This window comes from Vigna umbellata, chromosome 4 (assembly GCF_029865625.1).
Source record: "Vigna umbellata cultivar VRB3 chromosome 4, Vumbellata_1.0, whole genome shotgun sequence".
Lineage (NCBI taxonomy): Eukaryota > Viridiplantae > Streptophyta > Magnoliopsida > Fabales > Fabaceae > Vigna > Vigna umbellata.
The window spans coordinates 31,936,665-31,956,738 of NC_142168.1; the positions used below are offsets into that span (position 1 = coordinate 31,936,665).

Genomic DNA, 20,074 nt, shown 5'->3' on the forward strand with positions numbered 1-20,074 from the left:
AAATTGGGTAAATTTACATAAAATCACAATGGTTTGAAAAAGTATTTCCCTTTTAAAATATTTTCACTTTTGTAAGTTTACAGTTCTATGAATTTATATATATTTCTTGTAATTTATATGCTTTAATGCAATTTGACACTAATATACTACCAATTCTATGACTATTTGTTATTTTATTTTATATTGAAAATTATGGTGATGTGGTGCTTTACTTTGTCATGAAATTAAAATTTTGAATTGTATTAAAATTATGTTTTAAACAAACTAATCTAAAATAGAAAAAAATAAAACTTCTCTATTACTTAAAATTAACTTATATACAAATTAAAAAAAATGAAAATATAAGATAAATTATGTGAGATTTTGAAAATTTATTTAAGAATAACCTCATTTTTATTTAAGAAAAAACTTACTTTATGTTTTTTTTACTTTTATCTTAAAGGCCTCTATAAAATTATCTAAATAGAAATCAATAGATCTTAAAAGGTAAAATCAATAAAATTTTAATATATAACTTTTACAGTAAATAAACTCTTAAAACTCCTAACATGAGTCTTTAATACAAAAAATAAACTTACATACTTAGGAATCAAGCTATCTGGATTTGCATGGACTCTCAAGTTTTGCAGAACCTTTGTAATAATAAATTTCAACATAAAATTTACGATTAGCCATGATATGAATAACTATGTATTAAATTGCTGATATTTGTGCCTGTGTCAAGGCCATGCACAGTGTAAATATTAAGGCCTTTGCCCTTCGGTTCAGCAGAAAACTAGTGCAATATATTTCATACCATGATTTGCTTATGCTGCATAATATGTTGTTTCCTAGGTATAAAATTCGAAAAAATTATGGCTAAATTTTGACATTGGTTGACAGTACCCAAAATGAGCTCATGAAATGCAATGTGGCTGTGCAGATAAACTAAACTACAGTTTGAAGAATTCTGTAACATGAGAACAGTATGAGTAGAGTCAGGTGTAATCAAGCAAGTCATTAGTTAAATATATATTTTGGCAAAGTGTTTACCTGTTAAAGTATATTGAATGCAAACAATTGTATATTTTAACACTTTGAGAAATGGGAACAGCTAGAATTTAATATCTGTAATAAAAATAAAGCTTTTCGTATTTACAGTGGCACATACAAATTTTTTCATCCTATTTAGCAATTAGTATGTATTTTCTGAGTCCAATGATCATATCATTGGTGAATTACCAACATACCGAACAAGTTCTGAGCCAAGTTCAGAGACCCAATTGACTGCAGTGCCAAAGAATAGCTCCCAGAACCACAGATCCAATGCCAAGACTGATGAAAAGATGAGCAATGCCAATGTCTGATAGCGGTTCAATGGCCAGCCTGAGGCCTCAGCAATCTTCTTCAGAAATGGAAATGAATTAGTATTTAGGTCCCTTTTCCTTATGGACCAAGCTGTTATCCACTTCACATTAGATGGGACTAAATCAAACTCCTCTCTTAGTCTCCTCCCAAGATCTGGCATGTGGCCACCCCCATAAAGTATTGCAATTCTATTGTGTCCTTTGTCTATTGCTGCTTTTAGGGCTTCTGTTGCTACTCTATTTCTCTCACCAATTATAACTGATTTCTCCTCTACATCTGCTGTCACCAGAGTGAACCTTTACAAGAATATGTCATCTTTAATAGCGTCCAACCAAAAGAAAATCAATATTAAGATTAAATATCTTTTTAATCTTTAAATTATTCTCAAAAAGTGTGTTTTGTACCTAAACTAAATATATACTTACTTCGGCCTTTCGCTTATGAAAGTTATGTAAAACATGATTCCCAGCAAAGACTACATGAAGAGTTTACCATGTAACAAATAGAGTTCCACAATGAAGTATAATATAACATACACATACCGTTTCCTAGGAAAGATGTTTGACCTAACTTTCATAAAATAAAATATGTATATATTTAATTTAGAGACGAAAAACATATTTACCCTTAATATGTACATACAGTACTAGTGAAGAATAAGGGATAATCAACACAGACTATACTTTCAAATAAAAATGCAGTTCAGAATGACTATTAAAGCGTTGGATTGAAAGAAATAAATGTCAGGAACGTACTCAGATGTTAGTCTCTTTGCAAGGAAGACCTTCATTGCAGCACCAAAATCAAGCCTTGACAGTGCCTCAATTTCGGGATATTCTGATGCTTGACTTCCCACATCTGTACAAACACCTCCAATGATAAGAAGGCCAACAAGTGGCATAGGAAGTACACGTGAAGCCCATAATAGCTTGGATCTCAAAGGGTCAAGATCTTCCGGAATTGAAGCTGGCTGTAATACTGCCTTTGTAGACCTAAGAGTCATATCTTTTGCAAAGGAGAAGAAGCTTTCACCTTTTTCAAGCTGAAATTACAGAATGAAATTAGACCTGGACAAGGAAAATTAATAAAGTGCAAGAGCTCAAATTTCAGAGAATTTGGATCTCTGCTGGTTTTTCTGTGTTGTTCCTCTTCTGTATCTTTGAAATACATTGATAGACACTGAATTTGATGTTTTTAAAATATATTAAAAAAAATTTTTAAGTACCAACATCAAGGTATTTTAATGCTGAGCAGAGGACAGTACCTAAAAATCCAGCAGAGAATTTGGACTCAATTTCAGATCAAGTCTTTCATATTATTTGATGGCTCTTATATGACAGTGATTAGATGAGAACAGCTGAATTTCACTGAATGCAATGTATGGAATCATAAATTGTCTTGAAAGAACAGTAACACTTCAATTTTTGTATTTCGAATAGTGTTCATAATCAGTGCACATTGTTGAATTAAGCAAAAAAAATTAGCAGTTAAAACCTGAAGTAATTTAAAGGTCTCGTAATCAAGATCTGCATGGTACCAATTTGAAGACTGGTAGTTGAGACAATCTAACTGGAAATCAAGTGTAAGAATTTGAGCCATCTGTCTCTGGATGCATCCCAAGATGTTAAAACCCTTTGAGCGTGAACTTTTTAACCTTTTTGTAGCAGTAGCGTTTCTTCTACTCTCTAAACTTTCTCTGCTCGCTACCATTTCAAAAAGGACACAATCATAGCTTTCAAGTTCCTTCTGAAGGGCCAGAAAATACCTGTTTATATAAAATAGATCATCCAAATGAATAGTAATATAATATTGCTTAGAAATCAAAACATAAAACCAAAATAAACACATTAAGTCAGTAAAAAACTAGAAAGTTTGTACCTACAAACAAAGCTAACAGGTTGTAATTAGACAGGCATGCAGTTTAGCAAAACACACCCTTGCAATTGAATTTGAATATCACAATGATCATCCTGTTAATCAAAGTCATTATGGACCAACATATTTTGGAGAACGTACTATCAAGAAAGCAACATCACAAAACAAACCATTTACATATACCTGTCCTATGCTCACCAATATTATCAATAGAAGTTCACATTGACAATACCAAAAGAAAAACTTGAGTTTAATCATTAACATGCAATGTCATTAATCTAATCCAAAACCACGAAAGGCTACAAATCAGTAGTTTGTTAGACTTGCATGAACATATATGTCTAAAACCATCCTCATCATCCTCTTAATTTAACATCTTTGATTTTGGCATATTACTCTAGTTCATCTTAGAACTCAAACATCCCCCTCTACCGTAATATATTTCTCTACACATCCTCACCACCAGAACCACATGAATTTTTTCACTTCCTTTTTGTGGGGAAAAAAAACCTCCACACACAATAAAATCAAAGGATAGAACACAAACAATTAGAGAAATGAAAACAGCAAAAAAAACACAAATGTAACATGATTCAATCCCGATTGTCGATATCCAGATAAACATTTCAACAACACACTTTCTAAAGCACTCTTTTGAGCACATTCTTTAGAATTGGTTAAAATTCTTTGAAACTACAAAATCATGAGTGAGACTCACTAAATAAAAGATAGATCCACACAAATTTTGTTATTTTCAATAAATTTCAAACGATATTAGAGTGTACTCAAAAGAGTGTGTTGTTAGCATTTCTCTCTCAACAAATACTCGCTATTTGAAATAAGATTACAAACTTTAAACAAACTTGAGAAAAACCCTCCCTGAATGGCGTATACCCCAACAAACTTGAGTCTTGCTCTCAAAAGTTAAAGGAATTGTAATAACTCACTCACATCTCTTCTGCTTGAGTACACAAGCCCGTGCTCTGGTTGGGATTGTTCTTCTTAAGAACTATCTATAGTGGTGGTGATGAACAATGACTTTTAAACACTTCACTGATAAGTATTTATTCGTTATTTCTTACAATCCTGAAGTCACCTCCATTAGAAATGATTATACACATACGTCAACAATCACAACCTTTCACATATAAATTATTAAATCTCGAATTCACTCACTGGAATTAATATTTGGAAATTTGAAATTGACATTCCCAACGCTTTCTTACTACCACAATTAATTAACTTCTAACAACTACCACAATCAAAACATGACTAGAGTGAGATGTTCAGAAAGACAAACGCATACTCTTCATCGGCGATGTGAATTGTCGAAACCAAGTCAACCTACAACAACACCAAAAACAACACAACATCAGGAAACAGAAATATCAAAACCAAGAGACCCAATTGAGAAAAAAATAAACTTGAGAGTGACCTGAAGAAAAGGGCTCAAAAGGGACCAAGGAAACCTCTTCCTGTAGCTGACAAGAGCCGTCTGCAACTCGGAACTGCCACCACCTTCGACGCCGCTTTTGAACCGCATGAAATCGGCGATGGAATTGTTCTCGAGGAACTGCTCCGGCGTCCCATTTTCCTGCGGTGTGAAAGCGGAAGAAGAAGAGGGCGATGAGGCTCTGATGGTAGCATTGGGAAGGGGTGCTCTGGGGAAGCCGAAAATAGAGGTTCGGTTTGAGGAAGGGAAGAGGAAAGGTCTGGTTTTGGTGGAAGCGGAAGTGGAAGGAGAATCAGAGAGGAATGAAGATGAAGAAGATACAATTGAAATTGAAGCTAACACCATTTTTCTTCTTCTATGCTCTGCAACACAACCACATAGAGAAGTGTTTGGATAACCAAAGAAATATAGGATTTGGTTTTTCAGTCACCGAAAAACCCACCGTGCTGTTCGGTTATTGCAGTTACCACTTACACTCACCGCTAGTGACGAATAAAATTTTATTAAATATCTTCTATTTTTTTATGTTATTTGACCTTCCGCATTTTATATTTTTTACCTGTTAATAGAGAAAAATATCTGAATTTTTTAGCTTCTGGTGGACTCTATTTATTTATGTACACAATTTCTGTGTAAAGTAATAAATTATCAACTTTTTTTTTAACTTTGTTATTATTTTTTTAAATTTATGACGCCACGTGAAACTTCTCTTTTCCAAATTACTCTTACTTAATAACAAAGATTAGATTTCGTAATAATTATCTTTAAAATAATTTATTAGACTTAAACATGCTTTGATATAAGTATGTTTGAATTTATTTTTTCTTCATAAAAAAATTATTGTCACATTTTGTTCATAAAATAGTAACTCCATTAAATTATCCAAAAACATTACTGGATTTATTTATCCTTTTAAAATTTTGATCGTGTTCTTTTCGTTTATATGTATTATGATCACAGAAATATGTCAATACAAAATAAATTTATTTAAAAATCAAATAAAATTCCTATTAGATACCAAAAAAAGTTACTATATTTTAAGAAAAGAAAATATATGTAAGATTATTTATCATGACCGTAAGGGCTTGAAAAATGTAGGACTATTGGACCTTATGTTGAGGCATTCAGTAAAAACTAAGGACACCATAACCTTAGAATGGACCTTTCAAAACTTGAGTTCATTAGCCAACTTTTCCTTTTCTCTCTAGAACTCTTATTTTCCCTAACCTTGCTTTGTCTTCTCTCTACATTTCCACCTCACTGAACCGTAAGATTTTGATTTAGGTGCTGCCCAAGTGTCTGCGGCGTAGAGGGCTCCATTTCTACCGAACATTTTCTTCATTTCGACGGGTCCTGTTGAACTTGTTTATGTGCGAGGGTTACTGCTTTGGGGTTCTTCTAAAGTGTTGTGCTTATAACCACCAAGGTAAGGGGAGTTAGAGTTTGGTTAAAATTTGTTGTATGCTATGTATGATGTTTTGCGGGAATTGCGCTTGTTGATGAGGCGAAATGTGTTATGCTAGTTAATAAGTAGTGATTTAAGTGAAATTGGTGCTTTCGAGTGAGTTTAAAGGAAGTGGAGTAGTTTTTTTGGGCAATTGAGGTCTGGGGTGTAAGTGGGTTGTTGGGGTAGTATTCCAGGTATATTGTTACTTATTAGGAATGTCAGAGTGGTCAAACTCATGATCTAAGAGTAGAATTGAAATTGGGCCACTTGTAGAAGTGAATTTGGATTTTTAAAGTGTCAAAAGCGGTTTGATACACCTAGTCTTAGATCTAGTGATCAAATGGATGTTTGTTTTAACTTATAAATGTGTTTCCCATCAATACCAATGTGTAAAGAACCCCCTTTAGTCATTAAAACAGGTTCCAAGTGCATCAAAAGTCAATTTTCATGGTTGTTGTCAACTAGTATGGGGCTGGGCGCCCTCTGGTTGAGCCCTGGCGCCCCTGGATTCGAGGCGGTTCGCGCTGGGCGCACCAGCATGCTGTTTTCTTTGTTTTAATAGTTTTTGGGGTTTCGGATGTCCGTTTTGGACGTTCCTTAGGTCGTTTTGGACCTGTCTGAAACTGTTGGTGATGGTTTCAAAGCCATTTTCTTTGTCTAAGTATGAGTTACGGGGTTTTGTGTTGTTTAGTGGTTCTCCTGTGACTGTTATTGTCCGGTAATGTGTATTGAATTGATTAATGTTGTTTGCTTGACAGAGTGTCATGTATGCTTATATATTTGGATTGTGTGACTTGAAAGAACATGACTGTGAATTAGAATGATGTAATTAAGTATGATTTGGAAATCTCAGGGTGAGATGATTGGAAATGGTTGTAGAGGTTGTGTTGTTGTCTTGTATAAATGTATGGAGCTTTGAAATGGTAAGTCTATCCCTACACTCTAAACACTATTCATGCTCAAATAAAGAAGAACGGTGTGAGTGGTGAGAGTAGAGGGAGGTCCTCGTCTATAGTCTTAGAGTTTAGACATAGACTGGTATGAGGATTTACCTTGCATAGTGTTGAGGAGAGCCAATTGAACTATGCAAATGCAAAGACGACCAATAGTTCAAAAATTATACAAATCCGGATGAGTCGTGTTGAGTACTTAATGCATGGTTTGAATGATATTCTTTTATTGTTCTTTTTATATGTAACTAAACATGATGATATTGATGGATTGTACTTTATGCATGTTGCTTGTTCATCTAGCTCACCCTTGCTTCTGTTGTGTGTTGCTTGTGTATGTTTTTCCTTTGCGATGATCATCCATTTGGATGGGAGAAAATGTGGTTGAGGAGATACCTTTGGAGCAAGTACTAGAGGATGCTGATGTTGCAGTGTAGTCTACTTAGGATTTCCTCTCTTTGAACTCATGATATTTTGAATACTCTAAATTATTTAAGTTTAAATTCTGTCTTCTTTTATGGATGACTGTAATCTCATACTTAATCGCAAGTCATGCTCTAACCGTTCTCTTTATTTGAATGTTGACGTCTATGTTATATAATCGTGTGGTTATTATATATTTGGGATGTCACAATGACATTGAAAGTGTAAACAATTGCACTAATAATCAGAAAATTTTAATTATTTCATTTAATTGTATAAAAATTAGAAGAGCTTGGTGATGAATATATATATATATATATATATTTATTCCATAAATTAGTAAAAGTTGTGTAGAATTTAAAAAAAGAAATATATGAAACGAAATTTTATCACACGCAAAAAAATAAAGTTAATCCAATTTACCATGTAAATTTATTTAAAATTTTCTTATATGATTTTCTCCTGTTGAGAAAAGATTTATTTTCTTAGAAGGATAAAATATATTTTTTATGAAAATACTGTATTTAAAAAAAAATTAGGTAAATTAATTATTTATGATCCATTTCTTTTAAAAAGTACTATTTAAGTACAGTATTCTCATTTTAAAAAGCACAAGAGATTAGAGGTTTATTTGTGTATGTATCCATATTTTAGACGTTTGACCCTTTCTAAAGAAAGTTAAAAGAACAAGTGAAACTAATTATTTTGGTAATCTACCAATTTGGAAAGAATTTAAGATAAAGTTTATTATAGGAAATTAAAATACCAAATTATCCCTCTTTTACGTATCTTTTTTATTTTTGAACACTTATTTTTCTTTCCTACTTTCTGTTAAAAATCAATAAGAGAAAAGTAATTTTCTTTACCTTCGCTTTTGATTTTTTTTTCACTTTCTTTAACGAACCATTCAAAGCCTTAAACACTTTAAATGATCAAATACTTAATTATATATAATTTTGTACTAGGTTTTAAAAGAATACTAAATATAATTAACAGCATATTCAGACTGAACAGTTTATTTAATTCAGACTGAACAGTTTATAATTTCTTTCTTTTAAATTCTTGAAAGATAAGTTTTTTTTCTTAGCTCTAGTTTGTTTTTTTTATTGGTTATCAGTTATAACTGAACTTTGTAACTTATGTCAGTAGATATTATAAATAACTTCTTTGTATAAACTTTCTTTTGAATCAATTAATAATAAAGTTTTTCTTTGCTCTTCTTTTTCTCTGTCCTGTTTGTTCTAATATGAGAACTAATATTTGCTTTATAAGTGCAGTGGAGTTATACAGTAGAGGAAATACTTTATTATTTTTTGTGAATTTTTTTTAATAATTATGTTTTTTTAGACAAATAGGAATGGTTTATCACTTAATTGATGAAAATATGAGTATTAATTTTATTAGATAGAAATAAAAAAAATAAAATAACATGTAAAAGTGAAATCTATTAATTCATTTTCTTAAAACTTTGAATAGAAAATAATGTTAATTCTTTATACGATTATATAGTTTTTATATCAAAAGTCTTAGTCGTCATTAGAGCATAATATAAAGATAAGAATTCATTATCCTATATGGTTTTTTAGGTTTTTGATAGGAAGTGTTTCAACAGGTAACTTTGCTTTTTTGTTTTCATTGACCTATGTCTTGCTATTTTAGTTTGTTTTGTTTTCTTTTGTTGGGTTTTCTTAGGGGAAACAAACTCTTACTGTTTTAAGCAAAATTTTCCAAGTTTTTGTTATCATTGGCTTGTACGTAACTTCGCTGATTTACAATTTTTTCTCTCTTGTATTTTGTTAACGGGGACAAGTTCATTTTCCTTGTTTAGATTGCGTGCTTATTTTTCAAGACAGTTTTGGTCAACAATAAGATAAAACATGCATGTCTTATCGCTTGAATTTCCATCATCTTTGTAAAACCATTGATTTGTCACATTATTGCATATTTTGTTTATCACTGGTTAATGTTTTATTGATTATAAAAAGTTTAATTTTGACATATTTATTTGAAATAAATATTTTATTTTTTTATGTTTGTTTAACTTGTTTCGATTTTATTATTAACTATAAATTTACGGGATATGTGAATATTAAAACAAAATTATTGTTAATCATTATGCAAAATAAATCAATACAACTAGTCTGCAATTCTGCTGCATTGTCATCTTAGTTATTGATATATGTACCAAAATTTAGTACTCATATTTTGAAATAAACAAACTTTTATATATAGATACCTAAATACTATAAAGACTCGTTTGACATCTCTCATTTCTCTATCACTTTTATCTCTTACTTTTCTTTCTCTGAAGGAGTACATTTGCATTAGGTGTCTACAAATCTTTATTCAGATAAAAAATATAACAGAGTGCATGAATGAAGCCTACATAACATTATCAATTACAAAAATACACAAGGAAAAATTTTCCCAAAAAAATCGACCTATAGTAACATACTAATTCATGACAAGCTCCTCATTGTGTAGATGCAAAAACTTGTGTATCCATTGCAGAAAATTGAGGTAAGCTGAAATTAATCTCTCCAAAATATCTATCAGAATGCCAAAGAATGATTACTGTGCTAATAGCTGAAGACCTGCTTCTAAATCTACCAAAGTGATGGTAAGAAGTTCTTCTGTGTCCATACAGTCAAAACTGAGACGTAGGTCCAAATTTTCTCTAGCATTAACCAACATGGTAGCTACCAATCCACCATTTGTACCCTTTCGCTGTTTTTCTGTTGTTTCCCTTTCTATCAAAGTAGCCAAGGCTTTTATACTGCATTCGGGATGCAACTTAAATCCATATAGCAAACTATCTTCTGCTAAAGTATGCATCTTGATGTGAAGGATTTGTGCTAGTTCTTCTGAGTTGAAGTCATTAAATTGAAAAAACTTGGTTACCCTTCTACAGAAACCTTCATTAGAACCTATCACTCGCTTCATTGGTTCACTGTAGCCAGCAAATATTACTACAATTTTGCCACTGTCCATGACAGACATAATCTCCTCTAAGGCTTCCAACCCATAGTCCTTGTCATCAGACTTTTGCAATGGTACCAATCTATAAGCTTCATCAACAAAAAGAATGCCCCCCTCTGCTTCCATGATCTGTGGTGAATGTTTTTAAGTAACTCAATAAGCAATGCAGAAAATTTGGTTTCACAGAGAGGAAGATTTTAGAGTCAGTAACATACCTTCCTCCTGGTTTTTGGACCAGTGTGGCCAACAAATTCACCTACTAAATCGGTACGCTGTACTTCTGTCACTTTATCAGAAGGTAGAATTCCCACCATATGGAGTAATTTTCCAAGAATCCTTGCTACCATAGTTTTACCTATTAAATACACAAGTCATGCAAAAATTAATCTCAGAACTAAATATCATTCCCTTACACCAATTCAGTGTTCATGCACGTGCATATACAATGGGAGATCAAGCCAATCTGCTCAAGTAAAAGAAATTCTTCATATGTTAGAATGAATTCTCGATAAACACTTAGGAGAAAAAAGATACAAAATGGTAGAATGAATTAAGTTTTCTTCATATGTTAAGGTAAAATGAATCAAGTTTTTGCCATAAGTTAAATTCAGCTTATGCACTTCAACCTTTTTAGTTAGTCGCTCACTTAACTTCTCCAAAAGGCAATTTTAACTTGTGCATAAGTTAATTTTAAGTCATGGAGGAAACTTCACTCATTTTACCTTGTGTTTTTTCCTATTAATGTTTATTGAAAATTTCATCCAGTTTGGACCTAAATATTGTAGCATGAAATGGTAAATGGAGAAGATGAAGCTAAGTGCACAATAATACATCTTTCCAATTCTGATTGGAAAAAAACAAGCAAGATGTTCTAAAAACAAACAATCACCGATATGAGCATATTATAAAAACCTGTTCCAGGGTTGCCAAGAAAGGCCATGTGTGGTGGTCTTCTTGCGCCAACATGCAGGCCAAGAGCTCTTCGTCTCTCATCCAAAAGCATGCCCTTTGCCCACTTGCGTAGTTGTACCTTTAGATCATTAAGACCCACAATGTTGGATAGTTCCTTCTCAAGCTGGTCCATTTTAGCTTTGGTTTCACTGCATGCTTCAATGGCTCGTCGTTTCCTCTGCTCTTCAAGATGCCAGTTTAATAGTTCCCTGAGTTTCTCAGTTCCAGGGCCTTGGGATAGATGATTTAAAGGTGTCATTCCCTCCTGTAATTCACTGGCATTAGCATCTATGACAACTTTACCCAAAAATGTTACAATAACATGAAAAAAAGGAAATACAGTTCATTACATCGTCCTTAGCACTGCAATCAGCATTGTACTCAAGCAATGTTTTCACAGTTAAGAATTCTTCTGATCGCAGCGAGTACCAAACAGCAAGATGTAAAGGTGTCATACCATTCTGCAAGAAAGAGTTAGGAACAAACTTTTCTATTATTATAAGGCATAAAAGCAATTGTTGCTAGGTTTAAACAAAATTAAATGATATATCAAGTGACAAAAAAATCACATTTGCTCTGGCTTCAACAACAGCCCCACGAGCAAGAAGTAATTGCGCAGCTTCATTGCACCCATTCTTTGCTGCCATGTGCAACGGAGTTTCTCCATACTACAGAGATAAATAAACCTTTTCAGAATTCCAAGGCCATTACTAGAAGTTTAGATTTTACATATGTTACGTATTTATATTCTAAAAACAACTTGTGTTCAAAAAATTGACGACTACCAACCATATTCTTGGCCTCCATCTCAACCTTATCTGGCCCTTGCCAATCAAGAAGAAATTTAACTATATCGACCCTATTCTGACCAGCAGACACATGAAGTGGTGTCTGTGCCATCTGCATTTATAATAGATGAGATCCTCAGGCATATCAAATATAAGAGGATAACACGAAAATCCTATAAAGTAAGAAAACAAAAACACTAGCATATAGATTATAATAAATAAGCCAAGCAACGAGCATATTTACAAATGAACTACACCCGACTTTTTAAAACCTTAATACTGAAATATAAAAAGTGAGCAATCGGAGAAATAGATCATCAATATGATAATTCCTTTCTATTCCTTTACATATTTCATGATTGTCACCTAAACCCCGAGATGAAAAAACCGTACAAATGATCATCAAAGAGAAGCCATAAAATAGTCCTTCTCCATTACGAGTCTAAACATACAATCTCCCACTAAAAGGAATGCTGTGAAAAGCAATTGTCAATAAACTGGAACACCCTGAGCAATATCAAGTCTAGGTAGCATATTCGACGTGCAATCCTTTCAATTCTTAATGTAGCTGATATTGAACACAAGGGGCGGTAGTATAGCAAAAAATGAGGATCAAAATCAAACTAGAGTAGTACAATCAGGTAATTCCAATATGAAATTGATATCCTTTTCTACCACCCTACTAAGTTTACTCTTTCATAAAAGCACAAGCCAACCATTTAACCATCATATCACCCCGGTTGGTAAAGTCACCATGAGTCATAATCAAGCAGATCCGAGAGTCATGCATATCAATCCAAACCCTCAATTAAAAAAAAATAGCATTAACCCAAGCACAAACTTTTCCACAAACAACATCGGAAAGATCCAATTTTGAATGTTCAATGAGCAAAAAAGCAAACATTTTGAAGATGCCCAGTTGGGGGAAATGTGATCTTACAACAGGGTTCTTCTCGTTGAGGAGCGAAGGGTTGTCTCGAAGTAGCCTCTGGAGTCCGGCGAGGTCACCGGAGAGGGCGCAGCCATGGATGGTGGCTGGCTTTGCAAATCTTGACCGTTGATCCTGAGACCTGGTGATGTGGTTGTTGTTCATGCTGAAATTGAATCGAAAAGAAGAGAGAAAAAAATGGGTTGAAGATTTGAGAGAGAGAAAGAGAAAGTGATTGTGATGTAAATTTATCTTCAGCTAAATATTCGTCCTTGAGTGTGTGGCCTTCAAGACTCCCCGCGTCCAATTCTCACGCCTCCTCGATCTTCCTTCCTTTCTCCTCTTTCTCTTTCTCTCCATGTTAAGTTCTTCCCTAATCAACTACTAATTTTCCTCTTAATCCATCTTAAAAAATTACCATATTATAATTTCCATTGTTTCTAGCTTCAAACTTTCCATAATTTACAAGACAAATTTTTCCTTAGTTTCAACCATATAAATAGTTAACTATAAATAATTAGGATTAGATATTACAGATTTGAAAGAAAGAAGGGATGATGGCATTTCTGAAATAGCCAACATTTTTTGTTTTTTATTCTTCCATTATTAACGCTGAGGTTTTTTTGTTTAAGTATGATGATTAGTTTAGGATGTGATTATAAAATAAGTAGTTAGATTATTATATTATTATTGGATACAAGTTGGATGTCTGCAATTTCTATGGTGCTTCGCCAGCTTTTATTACACATTCGTGAGTTGTTTTTTATTGGACAATCGCGTTATAGAAAATAAGTTTGGAAGTATGTGTTTATTCATTTGATTTTGCAACTTGGTTTAATTTACACATCAATTTTTTTTAGCTGAAACTTTTATCGTTAATATTAGTGATTAATTTAAAGTCTAATTAATCATTAATTATATTTTTTTCATAATAATAATCACTTTAAAGACCAATAGTTATTGTTTATAATAATTACTGTAGTAATTAGTTATTTTTAATCTCCAAAATTAATTATCATTTAAAAAAAAATAGTGATATCTCATTTATTCCATCTCATAATAAAAAATTAATCTCCTAAGGCAAATCCAACACTGATATTAACATCTCGCCAACTAGGGAGTTCAATAAAATTGATTATTTTAAAAAAATTCATTTGTTAGGCAAAATCCATTAATTATTTTCCATTTTCAATTAGATCTTAGATAATTTTTTAATTGGATCCTTAAACTATTTCTAAAATATGTAAATTTATTTACGAATTTTTAACCACGTGACCTAATTAGGATTGTCACTTTTGCACGTTTGGAACAACCTTGTCGAAATTTATACAATTAAACCATTCAGTTAAATTTTTGTATAGATAGTTAAATATAAGAATTAGAATATATATATATATATATATATATATATATATATATATATATATATATATATATATATATATATATATATATATATATATATAAACTGCACATTCAAAGATCTGGACAAAAATAGTTTTAGGATCTAATTTAAATTAGTTAAATGGTCCCAAAACCTATAGAATAATTTAACCTAAAAACTTAGTTAATTAAATTCACACAATTAAAAATAGACCAAAAGTCACACATTAACACTTGTAAGAATACTACTACGCTGAAGAAACATTTATGTGATGTAATAAGTTCAAAGTAGAAATCATTAGTTAATCATGTATCCTAATATTTAATCAATTTTAAAGATTATTTTAAGCCTTAATATCTTATAAACTTAAATATTTTTAATTAATTTTTTATTACAAATTTTATTAAATATTTATAATATATTTCATTTATCCAGTTATCTCATTAATTGAATGATACAACAATTACTTTTAAACAAATATTTTTATCTTATTATTTTTAATTTATCAATTAACTTTATACTTTCTTAGTTGTGTTTGCTATTATTCTCTCCTAATTTATTATGAATGCAGCTTCTTCTCCTTATTCTCCTAATTTATTAACAAGGATTAGTTGAGATACAAAGTTTTATAAATTATCATCAAACATGAAATATCAGGTCTCAAACATGGCATTACTTTGTTTATAACAAGATAAAGTAATAATATGAGATCTTATAATATTTTGGAATACCAATTTTACCTAATTTTTTTTATAGAACCTAATTTTAGTTATTTATTCCTTAATAATGAAACTAGATTTGACATGCTAATCCATCTGGACCTATTGTGTGTTCTTGGTGTACTGGAATGAGGCTAACCACACAGGCTAATGGGTTGGATACTATTGACCTAACCCACCTAAAAATGAAGCCGAACTAGTCATAAATAATTATTAATTGATAAATAAAATAAGGTGAAAAATTCAAGTATTTTTGTTAGATGGTTTTACAAAAACATGTTTAACAAAGAAAAAGTGTATAATATGAATATAAAATTATTTAAACAACTGAAGATTTGTTTCGATGTTGAAAATGAAAAATATTGTTATTGTCCTTTGTGTAATCTAAGATAAATTCGAAAAGATCGAAGGAGAAATGAAAAGTGAGGTGGTCGCAGACCCACAATGCCACGTGTCTTTAACCAATGAAGATTAGGTTGCTTCAACGTGTGGTCATCACACTCTACTATGTTCCTTGTTACGTTTCTAGTTACATTTCCTTCGATCTAGCTTCGTCTGATATTTTTCTCCACCAGCAAGCTTACAAAAACTTAGTTTTCAGTTTTCACCAAAAAGATAACAATAAATAAAGCCACATCGTATACAGCACTTCTCACTATCCATTTTCATGAACTTTGCATCTTCAGATATTCTATCACCACATCCATGGCGGCAGTTGTCAAGCTTCACGTTTTCCCGGATAGTTTGAACAGGCACAAAACAAGGTTTTTCAGGAGGGGTTTTGGCTCGTGCCCTTCTCCCGGGGTGCTTGGTTTTGGCCATGATTGTGATCGGTTCTCTGTGAGAGAGTGCAGGGCCTTCAGGACTGAAGATGGTGGGGATGCGAAGGAGAAAAAGTCTCGAAATTTGAAGAAAAGTGAAGTGAATTCCAAAAGGGAAAGTGGGTTTTGGAGTTCGCTCCAGTCTATCTTGTTGAGGAATTTCATGGTGGGTTCAAAATCAGACGATGAGTATCGCCAAGCTGTGGTGAAGGTGGAGGGTCTGCTATCCTCGGTAAGTTCTTGTTTCTGCTGTTCCAACTATTCTGGTGTGTTACTGTGTTTATTTTTTTATGGGTTAATTAATACTGTGTTTTGTTGAATGCTAAACGTAACTGTGTTTGTGTGTTGGCAAAAACAAGATTGCCATTCAAATTGGAAGGTATATTGTGACCATGATGAGCACTGGGGTCATCCTTTCGATCGGATTTCAGATGTCAGGTTGGTCTATATGCAACTTTTCTAGCTGTTAATTTGTTATGCATTGGTTCGAAAAGCAGATGTTAATTTTTCTGAGTTTTGTGAAGGTGGAGACAGTCAAATGGATGCATTGATTTGGTACAGTTGGCTAGGAGGAGTGATCATTGGAACAATGATAGGTGCTAACATGGTGCTGGAGGAACATTGTCGTGCTGGTCCGCGTAATGTTGTCATAACAGGGAGGTATGGTTACTTAATCCCTTTCTTCTGTAAGTGATTACCATAATTATTTTCTATTTAATGAACCTGTGATGTCTTATATATATATTATCATTAGAGGAACATATGACTTTGTGAATTGTTTACTTTGATGATATCTAATGACATGTGGTAATGTTTTTATGACATTGTTTAATTCATCTTGTTAATGGTTTGCGCAGTACAAGGGGATTGGGGAAAGCCTTAGCTCGAGAGTTTCTTCTTTCTGGAGATCGTGTGATTGTTACCTCTCGAAGGTGGTGTTTCCAACTATGAAAACATTTTACAGAGATTGGAATAATATGTTTTGTGGCTTTTGTCTACATTTTACTCACAGCATGTTGTTGCTCCCACTCTCTCATTTTTGTGAAGGCAGCCTCGAGTCTGTGCAAGCAACTGTTAAAGAGCTTGAGGAAAATCTGAAGGAAGGCATTGCCAATTCAGTTGGTTCATCACTGACAAAACTTTCTCATGCAAAGGTGGTAGGCATTGCTTGTGATGTTTGTGAGCCTCATGATGTGCAGAGATTGGCAGACTTTGCTGTCAAAGAACTTGGTTATGTTGATATCTGGGTAAGTGTTGTGGTTGTTGTCGTTGAGCATCATCAGGTTTCATGAATAATACAAGAAAAGTGCATATGGAATCTAACCAATTATGGCACGCAATAATAAAACCTTAACATGAATACCAACTATTGGTTGAAGGTAATACATGAAAACTATTAAAGTTTTGGCAGCTGCAAAACTTGACTATCAATCAAAATCTCTAGTATTTATATTCATCTTGTCACTTCCAGTGCTGTGCATAAATTGAAATATGATCATATAAAAGAATTACTTTTAATCGTTTTGTATGATATTTACATTCTAGTATAGGTAATCAAAAACCAATAAATGGTGTGTCTGTCTGTCTACCTTCAGTATTTTGATGAAGATTAGCCTTGGAGATAAGGAACTGATGTGCCAATTTACTCTACTAATATGCTTGTTATCCCTTCAGTGAAGTTTAATTTTTCCATTGCAGAAAGCAGTTTTTATGTTTCTGGTTCTAATCTCTTTCATTTATCATATCAAAACTATTGTACAGATAAATAACGCCGGAACAAATAAAGGTTTTAGACCATTGCTTCAGTTTAGTGACGAAGATATTAAACAGGTATGTGTTTATAATCTTGCTGAATTTAATAGTCATTCATTCAGTGTTGAGACTGAGATGTAAAAGTGTTATCTCCAAATAATCATTTTTAGTCTTTAGCCTTATTTTATTAAATTCATTGGTTTATATATGTTGCAGATTGTCTCAACAAATTTGGTTGGATCTATTCTTTGTACACGAGAAGCCATGCGTGTGATGAGAAACCAAGCCAATGCAGGTCACATATTTAACATGGATGGTGCAGGTTCTGGAGGCTCCAGCACACCTTTGACTGCTGTGTGAGTAGCTTGCAGCTTCTCCTATGGGAGGAAGCTGATGATTCCACTAAGCTTTTGCAGAACTCTCAGAAATATAAATATATAAATGATCTTCAAAAGTAAAGTAGATGGTGATTGCTAATGATTCTTACCTATCTTCTTTTTCAATTAACATGTAGATATGGTTCTACAAAGTGTGGCCTCAGGCAACTTCAGGGATCACTTTTAAAGGAGTGCAAGCGATCCAAAGTAGGTGTCCATACTGCATCTCCAGGCATGGTTCTTACAGATCTGCTTTTAAGGTATTTCTCTTTGGGAAACCTGTTTTAACTTGGTCCTTTAAGTGGGTTTTTTGCAGGATCACTTCCCTTGTCCTGCTAATGTTAAAGTTCCAATCTTTTTTTCTGGTGGTCCTCGTTGTTCTTATAAGAACTATCTATTTGTTAGAACATAACATAGTTGGTCACTTTTTCCCCTCAGCTAAGAACTTTCTTGTGTTCACTTCACAGCTTTCTATGATCATACATCTTAGAAGTATCATTCAATAAATGTGCTATGTCTTTTTCAGTGGTTCAACTGTCCAAAACAGGCAGATGTTTAACATCATCTGTGAGCTTCCAGAAACTGTTGCTAGAACATTAGTTCCACGAATGCGGGTTGTCAAGGGAACAGGCAAAGCCATCAATTACTTGACCCCTCCCAGAATCTTACTCGCTTTGGTCACTGCCTGGTTACGGCGAGGTCGCTGGTTTGATGATCAGGTGAAGATTAAAACATGTTATCATGTTATGTTAATGCAAACATTCATTACACGGTGTACTTCACAAAAAGAAAAAGTTTCAAACAGTTTCAAATGTACTTTGTTCAAAACATAACAGTAGCAGCTGAAGGATTAGGCATGCACATATACATGATTGAGCAAAAACTTACAGCCATGTGTGTGTTTCAGGGAAGAGCATTGTATGCAGCCGAAGCAGACCGATTGCGTAACTGGGCCGAAGATCGGGCCCGGTTTTCTTTCACAGATGCAATGGAAATGTACACAGAGAACACCTGGTTATCAGTCTTCTCACTTTCAGTTGTGTGTGCCTTCATAATTCTTTCCAGCACAGGCAACAATATGCCTGGCACATGATGTCTTGCTGCCAATGCAAAAAAGTGCATCTGCATTCCGTGGACAGGCAATTGGTGCCTGAAAAATCATCAAGACAACAACATAGTGAAACTAAATCTAAATCATAAACAAAGTGGATCTGTGTTTTTTTCCACCATGTCCACCCAAAACAGTTATATCATTTGACACACTCAGTTGTCTATAGCTCTGTGTATAGGCTTCTCTGCAATCGGCATTCATCATTGAGTTGCCTGTAGTCATAGTATGTTACCATGTATAACCTTCATTGAATTGTAGACTGTAGTGAAATCTCATATTTTCTACCCCATATATTTATTTGAATCTATGTTTACTTATATTGGACATCACTTTTGGTTAATGCTACATAGATTTTTTTTGTACCATGTTGTGTTGTTTCAATACCAGTTCCTTCTGTGCTCTCAGTGTTCTATATATTCTGTCAGTGATTATTTTCTTTTTTTTGGAGAATTTGGCTGATCATGTAGAACATTATCCAACAGTTTCTTTAATGCGTTAATTCCAGAAATATGCTGATATCAGTTTATCACATGTATTCTGACAAGGAACATGGACTAAAGGCAGGATTGTTTCAGAGATGAAATAAATAATTTGGAGCATGTGATTCTTATCTAACATTCCCTTATTATAATAACACTGTTCCCTCACCAAATTCTCGTATTTCAATGATTATATCTAAATCTTTACAACGAAGGTGATTGGTGAGGATATGGGCAATTTGATGTTGCTGCATTCCTACTAAATTTCATGATCTTTATGGAATATGTGG

At 33.0% G+C, this 20,074-nt stretch overlaps 3 protein-coding genes across 3 annotated transcripts; 1 reads left to right on the top strand and 2 right to left on the bottom strand.

Annotated features, from left to right (window-relative positions):
* Positions 1–1,082: 1,082 nt before the first annotated feature.
* LOC124839269 (thermosome subunit gamma) lies at positions 1,083–5,153 on the bottom strand. The gene is made up of 5 exons (XM_047315028.2): positions 4,658–5,153; positions 4,529–4,566; positions 2,842–3,112; positions 2,103–2,389; positions 1,083–1,643 (listed from the first exon to the last, which is right to left on the bottom strand). Exons 1-5 carry the CDS (start codon positions 5,018–5,020, stop codon positions 1,202–1,204), a joined length of 1,401 nt encoding a protein of 466 aa, XP_047170984.1. The 5' UTR covers positions 5,021–5,153; the 3' UTR covers positions 1,083–1,201.
* A 4,666-nt stretch (positions 5,154–9,819) lies between these two features.
* On the bottom strand, positions 9,820–13,616 carry LOC124839258 (AAA-type ATPase family protein / ankyrin repeat family protein). The gene is made up of 7 exons (XM_047315012.2): positions 13,154–13,616; positions 12,215–12,325; positions 11,995–12,093; positions 11,776–11,886; positions 11,387–11,690; positions 10,690–10,829; positions 9,820–10,603 (listed from the first exon to the last, which is right to left on the bottom strand). Exons 1-7 carry the CDS (start codon positions 13,304–13,306, stop codon positions 10,067–10,069), a joined length of 1,455 nt encoding a protein of 484 aa, XP_047170968.1. The 5' UTR covers positions 13,307–13,616; the 3' UTR covers positions 9,820–10,066.
* Positions 13,617–15,820: 2,204 nt separating this feature from the next.
* On the top strand, positions 15,821–19,667 carry LOC124839254 (putative chlorophyll(ide) b reductase NYC1, chloroplastic). The gene is made up of 10 exons (XM_047315007.2): positions 15,821–16,297; positions 16,425–16,503; positions 16,590–16,725; positions 16,923–16,997; positions 17,117–17,312; positions 17,827–17,895; positions 18,034–18,173; positions 18,332–18,454; positions 18,721–18,913; positions 19,102–19,667. The coding sequence occupies exons 1-10, from the start codon at positions 15,950–15,952 to the stop codon at positions 19,285–19,287; spliced, it is 1,545 nt and encodes a 514-aa protein (XP_047170963.1). The 5' UTR covers positions 15,821–15,949; the 3' UTR covers positions 19,288–19,667.
* The last annotated feature ends 407 nt before the right edge of the window (positions 19,668–20,074 follow it).